The 18,919-nt window shown below is 37.4% G+C and overlaps 1 protein-coding gene across 2 annotated transcripts in view; it reads right to left on the reverse strand.

Annotated features, from left to right (window-relative positions):
* Positions 1 to 18,919, reverse strand: part of LOC129821028 (nectin-3-like) — a 119,320-nt gene that overhangs the window by 8,213 nt on the left and 92,188 nt on the right. Inside the window, exons 1-3 of one of the 2 annotated variants that reach the window (XM_055878240.1) lie at positions 14,907 to 15,014; positions 14,530 to 14,602; positions 11,723 to 12,070 (exon numbers count right to left, since the gene is read on the reverse strand). In XM_055878240.1, coding sequence (XP_055734215.1) covers positions 11,723 to 12,070; positions 14,530 to 14,584 — 403 coding nt within the window. In that variant the 5' untranslated portion in view covers positions 14,585 to 14,602; positions 14,907 to 15,014. Of the gene's footprint in view, positions 1 to 11,722; positions 12,071 to 14,529; positions 14,603 to 14,906; positions 15,015 to 18,919 lie in introns of those variants that run through there. The other variant, XM_055878239.1, reaches the window with a different exon arrangement.

Consider the following 18,919-nt stretch of genomic DNA (forward strand, 5'->3'; position numbering starts at 1 on the left):
AGACAAATGGTGTAAAGTACTTAAAACCTCTACCGCTTCTCTCTCCCGGATCAGGGATCCTGGATCTGTGCTTTTTTGTATTTGGTGGTGTGCTAACATAAATATACGTGGTGTTTTCGCTGTAAAACATAAAAAAAATCGGACATGTTGGCTGGATTCACAAGATGTTTATCTTTCATTTGCTGTATTGGACTTGTTAACCTCTTTAGGCTGCAGGGGCAGTATTGAGTAGCCTGGATAAAAGGTGCCCATTTCAAACGGCCTCGTACTCAATTCTTGCTCGTACAATATGCATATTATTATTACTATTGGATAGGAAACACTCTCTAGTTTCTAAAACTGTTTGAATTATATCTGTGAGTGTAACGGCAGTCTAAGTCGTCCTCCTCCTCAGACGAGGAGAGGCGAGAAGGATCTGAGGACCAATGTGCAGCGTGGTAATTTTCCATTATTTAATTAACACAAAACAAGACACTATACAAAATAACAAAACAAACTAACCGTCACAGTCCTAGCTGGTGCAGACAAAACACAAAGACAGGAAACAACCACCCACAATCCCCAACACAAAACAAGCCACCTATATTTGATTCTCAATCAGGGACAACGATTGACAGCTGTCTCTGATTGAGAACCATAGGCAGACGGATGGCTCTAATGGCTCGGGACAGACGGGCGGCTCTGAAGGCTCGTGGCAGACGGATGACTCAGATGGCGCTGGGCAGACGGATGGCTCAGATGGCGCTGGGCAGACGGATGGCTCAGATGGCGCTGGGCAGACGGATGGCTCAGATGGCGCTGGGCAGACGAGCAGTGCAGGCAGCTCAGACGGCGCTGGGCAGACGAGCAGTGCAGGCGGCGTTGGGCAGACGGCCTACTCTGACCTGATGAGGCGCACAGTAGGCCTGGTGCGTGGTGCCGGAACTGGTGGTACCGGACTGGAGACACGCACCTCAAGGCTAGTGCGGGGAGCAGGAACAGGGCACACTGGATTCTCAAAGCGCACTTTAGGCCTGGTGCGTGGTGCCGGAACTGGTGGTACTGGGCTGGAGACACGCACCACAGGGAGAGTGCGTGGAGGAGGAACAGTGCGTACAGGGCTCTGGAGACGCACAGGAGGCTTGGTGCGTGGTGCCGGAACTGGAGGTACTGGGCTGGAGACACGCACCACAGGGAGAGTGCGTGGAGGAGGAACAGGGCTCTGGAGACACACTAGAAGCTTGGTGCGTGGTGTAGGCATTGGTGGTACTGGGCTGGGGCGGGAAGGTGGCGCCGGATATACCGGACCGTGCAGGCGTACTGGCTCCCTTGAGCACTGAGCCTGCCCAACCTTACCTGGTTGAATGCTCCCCGTAGCCCGTCCAGTGCGGGGAGGTGGAATAACCCGGACTGGGCTGTGTTGGCGAACCGGGGACACCATACGCAAGGCTGGTGCCATGTACACCGGCCCGAGGAGACGTACTGGAGAACAGATATGTTGAGCCGGCTTCATGGCACTTGGTTCAATGCTCAATCTAGCCCGCCCAGTGCGGGGAGGTGGAATAACCCGCACCGGGTTATGCACACGTACAGGAGACACCGTGCGCTCTTCCGCATAACACGGTGTCTGCCCGTACTCCCGCTCATCACGGTGAGCATGAGAAGTGGGCGCAGGTTTCCTACCTACCTTCGCCACACAAATTTGTGGGGTATACAGCATTTGAAAGCATTTGAAAATACAGCATTTGAAAGATAAACATCTTGTGAATCCAGTCAACATGTCCGATTTTTAAAATGTTTTACAGCGAAAACACCACGTATATTTATGTTAGCTCACCACCAAATACAAATAAGGACAGACATTTTTCACAGCACAGGTAGCATGCACAAAGCCAAACTAACCAACCAAGAACCAACCAAACTAACCAAGAAACAACTTCATCAGATGACAGACTTATAACATGTTATTCAATAAATCTATGTTTTGTTCGAAAAATGTGCATATTTAAGCTATAAATCAGTTTTACAATGCAGCTACCATCACAGCTACCGTCAGAAATGGCACCGAAGCAGCCAGAGTAATTACAGACACCAACGTCAAATACCTAAATACTCATCATAAAACATTTCTGAAAAATACATGGTGTACAGCAAATGAAAGACAGGCATCTTGTGATTCCAGCCAATATTTCCGATTTCTTAAGTGTTTTACAGCGAAAACACAATATAGCATTATATCAGATTACCACAATAGCCAGAAACACAAGCCATTCCCCAGCAGTTGTCATAAGTGTACCGACGTCGGTCTTGCAGCCAGAAGAAGTTAATGTGTGAAAGTAAAATATTTCAAAAAAATATTTTTGAATTTCCCGCGCTGCCTTTTGAGTGGAATGTGGGGGCGGTTCCGCTAGCGGAACGTGTGTCCTAGACAGGATAAACAGCTTGTGAATCCAGCCATCATTTCCGATTTTCTAAAGGTTTTACAGCGAAAACACAATATGTATTTCTATTAGCTAACCACAATAGCCAAACACACAACCGCATATTTTCACCTTGTTTCTACCGCATAGATAGCTTTCACAAAACCGACAAAATAGAGATAAAATTAGTCACTAACCAAGAAACAACTTCATCAGATGACAGTCTTATAACATGTTTTACAATAAATTTATGTTTTGTTCGAAAATGTGCATATTTGAGGTATAAATCATAGTTTTACATTGCAGCTACCATCAAAAATATCACCAAAGCAGCCAGAATATTTACAGAGAGCAAGGTGAAATACATAAATACTCATCATAAAACATTTATGAAAAATACATGGTGTACAGCAAATGTAAGATAAACATCTTGTGAATCCAGCCAATATTTCCGATTTTTTTAAGTGTTTTACAGCGACAACACAATATAGAATTATATTAGCTTACCACAATAGCCAAACACACAACCGCATTTATTCACCGCAGAGGTAGCTTTCGCAAAAACCAGCAAAAGATATAAAATTAAATCACTAACCTTGAACAACTTCATCAGATGACAGTCTTATAACATCAGGTTATACAATACACTTATGTTTTGTTTGAAAATGTGCATATTTAGAGCTGCAAACCGTGGTTATACATTGTGAATGTGTAGCAACATTTCCCCAGAATGTCCGGAGATATTTTGGACAGTCACCTAATCTGACCAAAGAACTCATCATAAACTTTACATAAAAATACTTGTTGTATGGCAAATGAAAGATACACTGGTTCTTAACCTGTTTGGCGTGCAAGCCCGACGTCGGTACACTTATGACAACAGCCACTTCAAGTGCAGGGCGCGAAATTCAAAAGATATTTTTTTTAAATATTTAACTTTCACACATTAACAAGTCCAATACAGCATATGAAAGGTACACATCTCGTGAATCCAGCCAACATGTCCGATTTTTAAAATGTTTTACAGGGAAGACAAAATATGTAAATCTATTAGCTAACCACGTTAGCAAAAGACTCCACTTTTATTACTCCATCAGTTTTTGACTCCATCAGTAGCTATCACAAATTCGGCCAAATAAAGATATAAATAGCCACTAACCAAGAAACAACCTCATCAGATGACAGTCTGATAACATATTTATTGTATAGCATATGTTTTTTTCGAAACATTTTCATATTTCAGGTATAAATCATAGTTTACATTGCAGCTACATTCAGAAATTGCACCGAAAGCAGCCATAATATTTACAGACACCAAAGTCAAATACCTAATTAAGTGTTTTACAGCGAAAACAAAATGTAGCATTATATTAGCTTAGCACAATAGCCAGAAACACTTGGGCGCCAGCGACTACGACAGATATCTGAAACAACATCATAAAATGGGTCTTACTTTTGCTGATCTTTCATCAGAATGTTGAACAAGGTGTCCTTTGTCTAGATGAGTCGTTGTTTGGATTCAGAATGGCAACTTTCTCTCTCCATTTAGCAAGCGCGCTAGCCGGGTTGCACGGATCTCTCCATGTCAACAAACGGAAGAAAACGGAACACGGCAAAACTCCCGAAAAAATTTCAATAATCTGATTAAACTATATTGAAAAAACATATTTTACGATGATATGGTGACATGTATCAAATAAAATCAAAGCCGGAAATAATAGTCGCCTATAACGTCAGCAAAACAAAAGGCAACCCCACTGTCCAAATCGCGTTCTTCAGAGTACCGGAAATGGGGTACACGTCATTCCAAGAGGATTTATTCCATCCCAGATCGAGATAATCACCTCATTTTTTCTCTCACAGCCTTCTTGACACCCAGAGGAAGGTGTATGACGTGCATGTATACTAATAGCTCTTGTGCCCATTTATAGGCAGGAAGAGGAAGAGAGCATCGATTTCAGACTTTGAACTTCCGGGTCAAGAAAAGTGCTGCAGAATGAGTTCTGTTTCACTCAGAGAAATAATTCAAACGGTTTTAGAAACTAGAGAGTGTTTTCTATCAAATAGTAATAATAATATGCATATTGTACGAGCAAGAATTGAGTACGAGGCCGTTTGAAATGGACACATTTTATCAGGCTACTCAATACTGCCCCTTGCAGCCATAAGAAGTTAACCTGTCTGGCACCAGCGTTCGGCTAGCGGAACTCCTCCCACATTCCACTGAAAAGGCAGAGCGCGAAGTTCAAAATATATATTTTTTTAATATTTAACTTTCACACATTAACAAGTCCAATACAGCAAATGAAAGATACACATCTTGTGAATCCAGGCAACATGTCTGATTTTTAAAATGTTTTACAGCGAAAACACCACATATATTTATGTTAGCTCACCACCAAATACAAATAAGGACAGACATTTTTTCACAGCACAGGTAGCATGCACAAAGCCAACCTAACTAACCAAGAACCAACCAAACTAACCAAGAAACAATTTCATCAGATGACAGTCTTATAACATGTTATACAATAAATCTATGTTTTGTTAGAAAAATGTGCATATTTGAGGTATAAATCAGTTTTACATTGCAGCTACAATCACAGCTACCGTCAGAAATAGAACCGAAGCAGCCAGAGTAATTACAGACACCAACGTCAAATACCTAAATACTCATCATAAAACATTTCTGAAAATTTTTACAGCGAAAACACAATATAGCATTATATTAGCTTACTACAATAGCCTACCACACTACCGCATTCATTCATCAAGGAACGTTACCGATAGCAATAGGCACGTTAGCGATAGGGAATAAACCAGCAAAATATATTAATTTTCACTAACCTTCATAAACCTTCATCAGATAACAGTCCTATAACATCAGGTTATACATACACTTATGTTTTGTTCAAAAATGTGCATATTTAGAGCTGAAATCAGTGGTTATACATTGTGCTAACGTAGCATCTTTTTCCTAGAATGTGCGGATATTTTTATGACACTCCAACTATTCTGACCAAATAACTATTCATAAACGTTACCAGAAAATACATGTTGTATAGGAAATGATAGATACACTAGTTCTTAATGCAATCGCCGTGTTAGAATTCTAAAAATAACTTCATTACGACATCCAGCTTAGTTATAGCAAGAGAGTACCCAAAATCTGGGCGCAAACGACTATTTCACATGTTCGACAGATATATGAAATAGCATCATAAAATGGGTCCTACTTTTGATGATCTTTCATCAGAATGTTGTACAAGGGGTCCTTTGTCGGGAACAATCGTTGTTTGGATTTAGAATGTCCTCTTCTCCAGTCAATTAGCACGGAAAGCTAGCAAAGTGGTGCGAAGCTCTCCTTCGTGAACAAAGGCACACAACGCAACACGCCTAACGTCCCGAATAAATTTCAATAATCTAATAAAACTATATTGAAAAAACATACTTTACGATGATTTGTCACATGTATCAAATAAAATCAAAGCCGGAGATATTAGTCGTCTATAACGGTAGCTTTTCGGAAGGCAAAACCAGGTCCCGTCACGCGCTCTCCAGAAAACAGGAAACTGGTGACACGTCATGCCGGGAGCTTTTATTCGACCCCAGATCAAGTTATACACTCCATTTCTTCTCTCACTGCCTACTCGACATCTAGTGGAAGACGTATGAAGTGCATCTCTACTAATAAATATCAAAGACATTTATAGGCAGGCCCTAGAAGAGAGCATCGATTTCAGATTTTCCACTTCCTGTCAGGAAGTTTGCTGCAAAAAGAGTTCTGTTTTACTCACAGATATAATTCAAACGGTTTTAGAAACTAGAGAGTGTTTTCTATCCAATAGTAATAAGAATATGCATATTGTACGAGCAAGAATTGAGTACGAGGCCGTTTAAATTGGGCACGATTTTCCCCCAAAGTGAAAACAGCGCCCTCTGTCCTCAACAGGTTAATGCAACCGCTGTGTTAGATTTTTTTAAATAACTTTACCATAACATACAGCTTGCGTTATTGCGAGACAGCGCTCACCAAAACGGCGGAGAATAGGACTCAACATTTTACACAGAAATACGAAATAACATCATAAATGTTTTCTTACTTTTGCTGACCTTCCATCAGAATGTTGTACAAGGAGTCCTTGGTCCAGAATAAATCGTTGTTTGGTTTTAGAATGTCCATTTCTTCTGTCGAATTAGCAACCTTGGCTAGCCATGTGGCGCGAACATGTCCATCAACTCTTGGCGCAAAGAACTGAAAATTCCAAAAGTCCCAATAAACGTTGAATAAACTGATTAAACTTGGTTGAAAAAAACTACTTTATGATGTTATTATCACATGTATCAAATAAAATCAGAGCCGGAGATATTCGCCGTGTATACCGAACGCTTATCAGAAGACAATGTCGAGGTACTTCGCGCGCCCTGGTAGACAAAGAAAATTCCTGACCTGCCACTCCAAAAGCTCTTGTTCGGCCTCAGATCAAGCTAGACACCCCATTCCACCTTCCACTGCCTGTTGACATCTAGTGGAAGGCGTATGAAGTGCATGCATATCGATAAATATAAGGCAATTGAATAGGCAGGCCCTGAAACAGAGCCTCGTTTTCAGAATTTTCACTTCCTGCATGAAAGTTTGCTGCAAAATGAGTTCTGTTTTACTCACAGACATAATTCAAACAGTTTTAGAAACTTCTGAGTGTTTTCTATCCAATAGTAATAATATTATGCATATTGTATGATCTAGAAAAGAATACGAGGCCGTTTCATTTGGGCACGATTTTTTCCAAAGTGAAAACAGCGCCCCCCTATTGACAAGAAGTTTTAAGTAATAATACAACTATTACTTTTACTTCACTACCTTCCTAAAGAAAATAATGTACATTTTACACCATAATTTTTTTCCCCCTGGCAGCTAAAGGTACTCCTTACATTTACAATGCTCAAGCAGGACATAATTATGGCACCTATCAATATAACGCTTTGTCTTCCCTACTGCCTATGATCTGGCAGACTCACGAAACACAATTATTGTGTTTGTAAATTATGTCTGAGTGTGCACCTGTCTGTCCCTAATTAAAAATAAGATGACTGGCCTTCTGGTTTGCTAAGTAAAAGGAATATGCGGTATAGCATTTACTTTGTACTTTTACTCAAGTATGACAATTGAGTACTTTTTATACCACTGTATTTAAGTATATTTAACTTATAACCTATATTTATTTTAACCTTTATTTAACTAGGCAAGTCAGTTAAGAACAAATTCTTACTTACAATGATGGCCTACCCCGGCCAAACCCAGACAACGCTGGGCTAATTGTGCGCCTCCCTATGGGACTCCCAATCACAGCCGGATGTGATGCAGCCTGGATTCAAATCAGGTACTGCTGTGACGCTTCTTGCACTGAGATGCAGTTTCTTAGATCACTGCGCCACTCGGGAGCCCAAAATGATGTGTGCTTATTATATACGTATTACGGACACAGTATATTATACATGAGTTATTTTGTGTTCAACCCCTCCCATCTATCTCATACACCATCTATTTTGGATTTCTATTTGCCATATATTTTTCAACTGATCTGTGATTTTTCACAAAAGTTCTGAACCTTTCTATTCTCATTGTTTCTACAGATTATACATTGAAAATACAATGTTTTCTGAAAGTATTATTATATTATTGATCGATTGACTATGACTTTTCAGATCACCTTATAGTGCTATCTGCGTAGTTAGCACCAGGTTAATATTGCAATTCTTCAACCATGGACCTGTGACCAATAACAAGCTACATTTGGACAGCATCAAAACAAAATATCTAATGATTCTGTCTCTTCGCTGCAAAATCTGCAGAGCTGGGAAGGTTGTATCCCACATATAAATAGCATTCTTTTGGTTGCAAGAATTTTGTATAATAATTTAAATTTAACAATTCAAAGTTTTGAATCCGACGCCATTTTGCGTATCTGTTCATAAACCATGTGCCATGGAATCGGTAAGTCAAAAATCTCTTCCCAACTATTTTGCAATCTATATGGGACCTCTATCAATCCTTTGGTGCTTAAATGAAACTGGTATACTTTTTTTATCCTAAATTTCTTTCACCAAATATTGTCTTTAATGTAGGGCAGACAAACAAGTTCCTTACTTTTTCCCCCTTCCACTTTACTCTTACAATTTTGTTAGCTGCATGTCATACCTATGATATCATTTGCAAAGATTAGCTTTTTTATTTATTTTTTCAAAAAATAATGTTTTTTATTAATTAGTGTATTTGAGTTTAACCACAATATTTGTTGCATTATTTGTTCTGTTGTTTTTGTACCCTTTACATAGATTGTTTTAATGTGAAATTTGTAGAGTTTATTTTAAGGTTAGGGAATAGTGCCACTTTTTAGGATGTCAATATAAATGAATGTATTCATGCTTGTTTGTCTTAACATTTAATCATTATGTGTGTTATCGTTTTTACCCTTGAGGACCACTTTGGAAACAAGCGTTTTAATTAATACTGTATTCTGTTACCCAAAATAAATTAAATTCAATTCATTTTGAATGTTCAGCAAAACAGGAAAATTGTGAAATTCACTCACTTATCAAGAGAACACGTGATCATCCCTACTGCCTATGTTCTGGTGGACTCACTAAACACAAATGCACCTTTTGTAAATAATGTCTGAGTTTTGGAGTGTGCCCTTGGCTATCCGTACATTTTTAAAGCAATAAAATGGTGCAGTCTGATTTGCTTAATATAAGAAATTTGAAATTATTTATATATTAACTTTTACTTTTCATACTTAAGTATATTTTAGCAATTACATTTACTTTTGATAATTAGTATTTTTAAAATAAAATACTTTTAGACTTTTACTCAAGTAGTATTTTACTTGGTAACTTTCACTTTTACTTGAGTAACTTTCTATTAAGGTATCTATACTTTTATTCAAGTATGACAATTTGGTAGTTTTCCCACTACTGATGATTTTAAAAAGTTGCAAAAAAACTGCACAACCTGGGCTTCATTCCTAAGTGATAATACATTATTCACAAGTGATAGACTAATATTGTCACCCATCAGACTATTCTTAATTTAGTGTCGTCTTTTCATATACTAAATAATATATATGGGAAATTCGTTTTTATTTAGAATGGACCATTATCTTGCACCTGTCACGGAACAGGGAGAGGTTGAGGGTAGAGGAAGGACAGGAGTAAAAACAAACAAAATAGAACTATTGTAAAATTGACTGTGTCCATAAAATGTATCTAGTGTTCACTAGTTTACTCCAATTAGGGGAGGGGTGGTAGGATTAGAAAGTAATAAAGTGAAATATATATATATATGTGTGTATGTATGTATGTATGTGTATATATATATACATTTGCAAAGAATATATGGGGATTGGAAGTGATGCAGACAATTACATTGATGGAAGTTAGAATCTATCTGCAACATTAAAGCTGATCTACCCCTTAAAGAAAAAGTACTTTGCGTTGTTAGGGAAAATGTATGGAGTAAAAAGTATAATATTTTCTTTAGGAATGTAGTGAATTAAAAGTAAAAGTTGTAAAAAAAATATAAATAGTAAAGGAAAGTAAAGATACCCCAAAAACGACTTTAAGTAGTACTTTAAAGTATGTTTATTTAAGTACTTTACACCACTGCAAATCATAGTTGCTCACCTCATGTACCCTAGCCCATATATCTATATGTTTTGATAAGGTTTGTATCACAACTAAAGTGGCCAAATAACTTCTTAATATTAAGCACATTAATTTGCTTTATAACCGGCAGAGCCTACTGGCATACATAGGCTGTGGGTGAGTTTCACGTTTGGTAAGATCATTTTCACCATAAAAACGCACCTTTATAATAAACCATTAGATGCATAATCACTTTTGAGAACAGAGTGCAATGGAAAATCACAACAAACCAGCTTTTTCATACTTTTAAAACTCACCTCACTGTGATGATAAATTTGAAGAAAGAAGTTCAACAGCATTTTGAAACAGTGTAACGAAATGGACAGCGCTCACATGGTGATGATTAAGTCAGAACATCCATATGCACATTAGAGCTTATGCATATGTATATCAGTGTTATGGTTTCCCAAATTAAGCACTGGGTAGCTGCAGGAACAAGGTTGGAGAGCCCATGGCATACAGAGTTTAGGTGAAATATCACCTGTTTAGGTGAAATATCACCTGTCGGGCAGCGAGAGCATACTCCTCAAACAGTGGTTGATGCATTGGAGTGAAATAAGTGTTGTTGTATTTATTTCTCAGCTGCTCTTAAGCACATGCTCCACTATAAAACCACAGTGGCCTACCTATCATCATTGAAAATCAGACCGTCGGGAAAACTCGCAGCCTCCATTCCCTAGTCGAGTGCATACAGATGAAATGTATTTTTTTTTTACACATTAGTAAAGACAAGATTCATTTGAGAATAGTCTGATGGGTGGAAATCACTTGACGAGAAAACAGCTGTGCTACCTAAGAACAGATCGCAAGCTTTTTTTCCTTCTATCTCAAATCATCAATAGCCTAGAGTCGCACCATGCAGCCCATATATGTTTTGATTTCTAAGACATTCTAAGGTTGATATCATTCACATCTAAACTCTAAATCCAGCATATAGGACGTGTTTCAAGAAAAATATCCTTCAATTATATTCTTCATAATATAAATTCGTATAAAACAAAATAATGGCACGGGACTTAAAGCATATCTTGCCAGCTAAATGAACAAGCCTACAGCATATGGAATTGAGCATAGCCAGATAGCACGCAGTAGGCCAACTCATATTTTGTTATTCTGAAATACATTTTCTTCATATCATAATGTTTCTTTAGACCTGATTAAAATAATACATTTATTTTTTGTGATGGTGTGTATTAAATGTATTTATTATACTTTTTTATGTAGATGTTCCAAAGGCGCACATCAGCATGATTATGTTAAGTAACAGTCAATTACCGTGAGACATGCAGTCTATATTTGCATGGCAATAACCGGCTGAAAAAATTTCATGACTGCCACAGAAATCATCAAATAACTATTTCTTCCAAAAACGGTTCTTAGAATAAGAAAAGGTAATAGGTTGAATCGTATTCCTCTGGAAAGAACAAGTTGGGAACCTTTTCTTCTAAGCGCCGAGAAGATGGAAGATGAGGGTTCTGTAGATGAGGGCTCTGCTCTTGCTTCATTTCAATAATGAAACTACCAACTTGTTAGCTTTCTAGTATTGATTATCAGATTCAGTCTTTCCACACTGTCAAAAGTAGAAAGAGTGATGCAAAGAGTGAAGGAAGAGTTCTTACCAAGCACAGTCAGAGGTATCTCTGTAATGTATGCTCCACTGGGGAAAACACTGAAGATACATGTGAAGATGCCTTCATCCAACAGTCTGACAGCTGTTATTCGAATAGATCCAAGGTTTTCTGATGGGTTCCCAATAAACTGGACTCTACCACTCAATCCATTTGCTGCAATAAACTTAGTAACCCCATTGGGATAAATCAGCATAAAATTATGGTTCTGTGTTTCTTCCGCAGTACTTTTCTGCCATGTTATCTGTTCGAGGTCCTCAGTTGTCTCTATCAGTCTGCAGTATAAGTCCACATCCTCCCCCTGTACCACAGTCCTCCATCCTCCAATCACCTGTGTACCTGAAGAGAAAACACAAGCCAAAAAAACATTAAAAAAGATACCTGTAAAATAGATGTTTATGAACTCTAATAAACAGATGTTACCTAAACACACAGACAAGACCATTATTAGTATTTAGCTGTGCTATGAACTATGATGTCCTATTGATGCTGAAGTGTTGCTATTGTAAAAACAAATGGCTAAAGCACGTACTGATCTGGGTCCAGTCTCAGCTGAAACTACTTAGTGAATATGTTAATAGAATAATAAGCCAAAAGCCCCGACTCTATTCTAACACTTAATCAAGACTAAGATATTCAAAACATTCCCAGATATTTGTGCATGCTCAGCATGTCTCAAAACATACTGAGTTAAAAACATAGTAAACATACTGAGTTAAAACCATAGTAAACATACTGAATTAAAAACATAGTAAACATACTGAGTTAAAAACATAGTAAACATACTGAGTTAAAAACATAGTAACATACTGAGTTAAAAACATAGTAACATACTGAGTTAAAACCATAGTAAACATACTGAGTTAAAAACATAGTAAATATACTGAGTTAAAAACATAGTAAACATACTGAGTTAAAAACATAGTAAATATACTGAGTTAAAAACATAGTAAATATACTGAGTTAAAAACATAGTAAACATACTGAGTTAAAACCATAGTAAACATACTGAGTTAAAAACATAGTAAATATACTGAGTTAAAAACATAGTAAATATACTGAGTTAAAAACATAGTAAACATACTGAGTTAAAAACATGGTAAACATACTGAGTTAAAAACATAGTAAACATACTGAGTTAAAAACATGGTAAACATACGGAGTTAAAAACGTAGTAAACATACTGAGTTAAAAACATAGTAAACATACTGAGTTAAAAACATAGTAAACACACTGAGTTAAAAACATAGTAAACATACCGAGTTAAAAACATAGTAAACATACTGAGTTAAAAACATAGTAAACATACTGAGTTAAAAACATAGTAAACATACTGAGTTAAAAACATAGTAAACATACTGAGTTAAAAACATAGTAAACACACTGAGTTAAAAACATAGTAAACACACTGAGTTAAAAACATAGTAAATATACTGAGTTAAAAACATAGTAAATATACTGAGTTAAAAACATAGTAAACATACTGAGTTAAAAACATAGTAAACATACTGAGTTAAAAACATAGTAAATATACTGAGTTAAAAACATAGTAAATATACTGAGTTAAAAACATGGTAAACATACTGAGTTAAAAACATAGTAAACATACTGAGTTAAAAACATAGTAAACATACTGAGTTAAAAACATGGTAAACACACTGAGTTAAAAACATGGTAAACATACTGAGTTAAAAACATGGTAAATATACTGAGTTAAAAACATGCTAAACAAACTGAGTTAAAAACATAGTAAACATACTGAGTTAAAAACATAGTAAACATACTGAGTTAAAAACATGGTAAACATACTGAGTTAAAAACATAGTAAACATACTGAGTTAAAAACATAGTAAACATACTGAGTTAAAAACATGGTAAACACACTGAGTTAAAAACATGGTAAACATACTGAGTTAAAAACATGGTAAATATACTGAGTTAAAAACATGCTAAACAAACTGAGTTAAAAACATAGTAAACATACTGAGTTAAAAACATAGTAAACATACTGAGTTAAAAACATGGTAAACATACTGAATTAAAAACATAGTAAATATACTGAGTTAAAAACATAGTAAACTTACTGAGTTAAAAACATGGTAAACATAGTGAGTTAAAAACATAGTAAACACACTGAGTTAAAAACATAGTAAACATACTGAGTTAAAAACATAGTAAACATACTGAGTTAAAAACATAGTAAATATACTGAGTTAAAAACATAGTAAACATACTGAGTTAAAAACATAGTAAACATACTGAATTAAAAACATAGTAAATATACTGAGTTAAAAACATAGTAAACATACTGAATTAAAAACATAGTAAATATACTGAGTTAAAAACATAGTAAACATACTGAATTAAAAACATAGTAAATATACTGAGTTAAAAACATAGTAAACATACTGAATTAAAAACATAGTAAATATACTGAGTTAAAAACATAGTAAACATACTGAATTAAAAACATAGTAAATATACTGAGTTAAAAACATAGTAAATATACTGAGTTAAAAACATAGTAAACATACCGAGTTAAAAACATAGTAAACATACTGAGTTAAAAATATAGTAAACATACTGAGTTAAAAACATAGTAAATATACTGAGTTAAAAGCATGCTAAACTTACTGAGCTGATGTGTGTGACTTATTGTACCCTAAAAGGACAAGGACTACAGTTGAATGGTGGGATTGTGTGTTTGGTGTTATTGTCTTGCCTTGTGTCAATAAGAGAAAAGAGACAAAAACATGATCTCAATAGTATACATTTTATAACATCAATTGGAAACCTACTTTCTGTATCCCTCTGGATGATGAGTAGAATCACACAGCACAGCTTACGTAACATGCTTTGCTCTTCTCATTTCTAGGGTCATAGGGGAAATGTAATAATATAATTATATTGCATTTTAAAATTGGTGATTTGTAAAAATGAGAACCTATTCATTGTTTAAGTGAGACAGTTATGTAGGCTAAGCTTTATGTAAAATAATGTTGAACGCAATAATATGTATTCACGCAAAGGTCTGCAATCATCACTCTTTGATGGAGACTATGCACATCTTGCAATGTAGCCAAAACCTTTTCACAAAAAATAAACAACCAGGCTTATATTGGTCAGTAATAATGGAACAAAACATTTGAATCTGTAAATTTAATAGACCACTAACCTTTGTTGAATGGAAGTTCCTCTGCTGAAATAGCCGAGACATTTGTTTTTTATGTTTGTGCTGACAGAAAAATGTCCTCCTACTGTTGGAAAACACTAATTCAGTAAGCTTGGATGATCAACCCCACTCGCAGACTCCTGGCTTTTCATAGGCTGTGTGCTTCCTCTTTGAAAGCCCGTACCACCTTATACTGGTTATGAAACATACACATAGGCCTCATTACAAAAAAACAAGAATGATGGAACAAAATTATATATTTTCTTTAAGAAAAACAAAGTTAAATGCAACAACAGGCCATAATCTGTATGGCTTGGGACCCCCCTCTCTGGTGATACACTTTATGCACTCCTGTTCAAAAGTTTGGGGTCACTAAGAAATGACCTTGTTTTCCATGAAAACACACATGAAATGAGTTGTAACTTGAATAGGAAATATAGTCAAAACGTTGACAAGGTTATAAATAATGCTTTTTAATTTAAACAATAGTTGTGTCCTTAAAACTTTGCTTTTGTCAAAGAATCCTCCATTTACAGCAATTACAGCCTAGCAGACCTTTGGCATTCTAGTTACCAATTTGTTGAGGTAATCTGAAGAGATTTCACCCCATGCTTCCTGAAGCACCTCCCACAAATTGGATTGGCTTGATGTGCACTTCTTACATACCATACGGTCAAGCTCCTCCCACAAGAGCTCAAAATGGTTGAGATCCGGGGACTGTGCTGGCCATTCCATTATAGACAGAATACCAGCTGACTGCTTCTGCCCTAAATAGTTATTGCATAGTTTGGAGCTGTGCTTTGAGTCATTGTCAAATAAAATAAATAAAATGTATTTATAAAGCCCTTCTTACATCAGCTGATATCTCAAAGTGCTGTATAGAAACCCAGCCTAAAACCCCAAACAGCAAGCAATGCAGGTGTAGAAGCAGGGTGGCTAGGAAAAACTCCCTAAAAAGACCAGAATCTAGGAGGAAACCTAGAGAGGAACCAGGCTATGAGGGGTGGCCAGTCCTCTTCTGGCTGTGCCGGATGGAGATTATAACAGAACATGGCCAAAGATGTTCAAATATTCCTAGATGACCATCAGGGTCAAATAATAAATATCACAGTGGTTGTCGAGGGTGCCACAGGTCAGCACCTCAGGAGTAAATTTAAGTTGGCTTTTCATAGCCAATCATTCAGAGTATCTCTACCGCTCCTGCTGTCTCTAGAGAGATGAAAACAGCAGGTCTGAGACAGGTAGCAAGTCTGGTGAACAGGTCAGGGTTCCATAGCCACAGGCAGAACAGTTGAAACTGGAGCAGCAGCACGGCCAGGTGGACTGGGGACAACAAGGAGTCATCATACCAGGTAGTCCTGAGGCATGGTCCTTGGGCTCAAGTCCTCCGAGTGAGAGAAAGAGAGAATGAGAGAATTAGAGACCATACTTAAATTCACACAGGACACCGGATAAGACAAGAGAAATACTCCAGATATAACAGACTGACCCTAGCCCCCGACACATAAACTACTGCAGCATAAATACTGGAGGCTGAGACAGGAGGGGTCGGGAGACACTGTGGCCCCATCCAACGATACCCCCGTGCAGGGACAAACAGGCAGGATATAACCCCACCCACTTTGCCCAAGCACAGCCCCCACACCACTAGATGGATATCTTCAACAACCAACTTACCATCCTGAGACAAGGCAGAGTATAGCCCACAAAGATCCTCGCCATGGCACAACCCAAGTGGGGGCGCCATCCCAGACAGGACGATCACGTCAGTGACTCAACCCACTCAAGTGACGCACCCCTCCTAGTGACGGCATGGAAGAGCACCAGTAAGCCAGTGACTCAGCCCCTGTAATAGGGTTAGCTAACTGAAGTTTATGTAGTGCTTTATCCAGGTTGCCGGAAAGTAGAGCATTGCAGTAGTCTAACCTAGAAATGACAAAAGCATAGATGAATTTTTCTGCATCATTTTTGGCCAGAAAGTTTCAGAATTTTGCAATGTTACGTAGATGGAAAAAAGCAGTCCTTGAAAGAGTCTTGATATGTTCGTCAAAAGAGAGATCAGGGTCCAGAGTAACGCCGAGGTTCTTCACACGACTGTACAACCATCAAGATTAATTGTCAGATTCAACAGAAGATCTCATTGTTTCTTGGGACCTCGAACAAGCATCTCTGTTTTATCCAAGTTTAATAAAAGTAGAACATTTGCAGCCATCCACTTCCTTATGTCTGAAACACAGGCTTCCAGCGAGTGCAATTTTGGGGCTTCACCATGTTTCATTGAAATGTACAGCTGTGTGTCATCCGCATAGCAGTGAAAGTTAACAACAAAAAATATAATATTTACATGGGATGAAAACAAACATGTCTTACTGCTCCACCATCTTGGTCATCAAAATTCTAATAGCAAAAAATTCAATTTGCATTGGGTTGTAAGTAACAAGAACATTTCCCAGGACACAGACATATCTGATCTTGGCAGAAAGCTTAAATTCTTGTTAATCTAACTGCACTGTCAATTTTACAGTCCCCGTGTGGCTCAGTTGGTAGAGCATGGCGCTTGCAACGCCAGGGTTGTGGGTTCGATTCCCACAGGGGGCTAGTACAAAAAAAAGTATGATTGTATGTACTTGTAAGTCGCTCTGGATAAGAGCGTCTGCTAAATGACTTAAATGTATTGTAAATGTACAGTAGATATTACAGTGAAAGCATAGCATGCTATTGTTTGATGAGAGTGCCCAATTTTGAACATAAAAAGATTAGGCATATTTGGGCAGTCAAGATACAAAATTATGAACAGAAATTAATTGTTCATTGGATCAGTCTAAAACTTTGCAAAGACACTGATGCCATCTAGTGGCCAAAATGTATATTGCACCTGGGAAAAATAATACATTATGGCCTTTCTCTTGCATTTCAAAGATTATGGTACAAAAAAAATACAAAAAAACAGTTGTTTTTTTCTTTGTATTCTTTTTTACCAGATCTATTGTGTTATATTTTCCTACATTCCTTTCACATTTACACAAACTCCAAAGTGTCTCCTTTCAAATGGTACCAAGAATATGCATATCCTTGCTTCAGGACCTGAGCTACAGGCAGTTAGATTTGAGTATGTAATTTCAGACAAAAATTGAAAAAAGGGGCGGATCCTTAGGAGGTGTTAACGCTTGGACGCAAATGGGTCTTCCAAATGGACAATGACCCCAAGCATACTTCCAAAATTGTTGCAAAACGGCTTAAGGACAACAAAGTCAAGGTATTGGAGTGGGCATCACAAAGCCCTAACCTCAATCCTATAGAAAATTTGTGGGCAGAACTGAAAAAGCGTGTGCGAGCAAGGAAGCCTGCAAACTCCACTCAGTTACACCAGCTCTGTCAGGAAGAATGGGCCACAGTCATATACGGCCAAATTGTATCTATGATCGTATGCTATTCAATCATGTTTTTGGTATGTTATTTTTATATCTGAAGATTAATGCAACCGCTGTGTTAGATTTTTAAAAATAACTTTACCATAACATACAGCTTGTGTTATTGCGAGACAGCGCTCACCAAAACAGCGGAGAATAGGACTCAACATTTTACACAGAAATACGAAATAACATCAAATTTTTTCTTACTTTTGCTGAGCTTCCATCAGAATGTTGTACAAGGAGTCCTTGGTCCAGAATAAATCGTTGTTTGGTTTTAGAATGTCCATTTCTTCTGTCGAATTCGCGCCACAATGCTAGCCAAGGTTACGAACATTCCCATCCTCTTTTGGCGCAAAGAACGGAAAACTCCAAAAGTCCCAATAAACGTTGAATAAACTGATAAAACTTGGTTGAAAAAACCTACTTCATGATGTTTTTCTAATATGTATCAAATAAAATCAGAGCCGGAAATATTCGCCGTGTATACCGAACGCTTATCAGAAGACAATGTCGAGGTCCTTCGTGCGCCTTGGAAAACTGACAAAATGGCTGACCTGTCACTCCAAAAGCTCTTGTTCGACCTCAGATCAAGCTAGACACCCC

The sequence above is a fragment of the Salvelinus fontinalis genome, chromosome 23 (assembly GCF_029448725.1).
Source record: "Salvelinus fontinalis isolate EN_2023a chromosome 23, ASM2944872v1, whole genome shotgun sequence".
Classification (NCBI taxonomy): Eukaryota; Metazoa; Chordata; class Actinopteri; order Salmoniformes; family Salmonidae; genus Salvelinus; species Salvelinus fontinalis.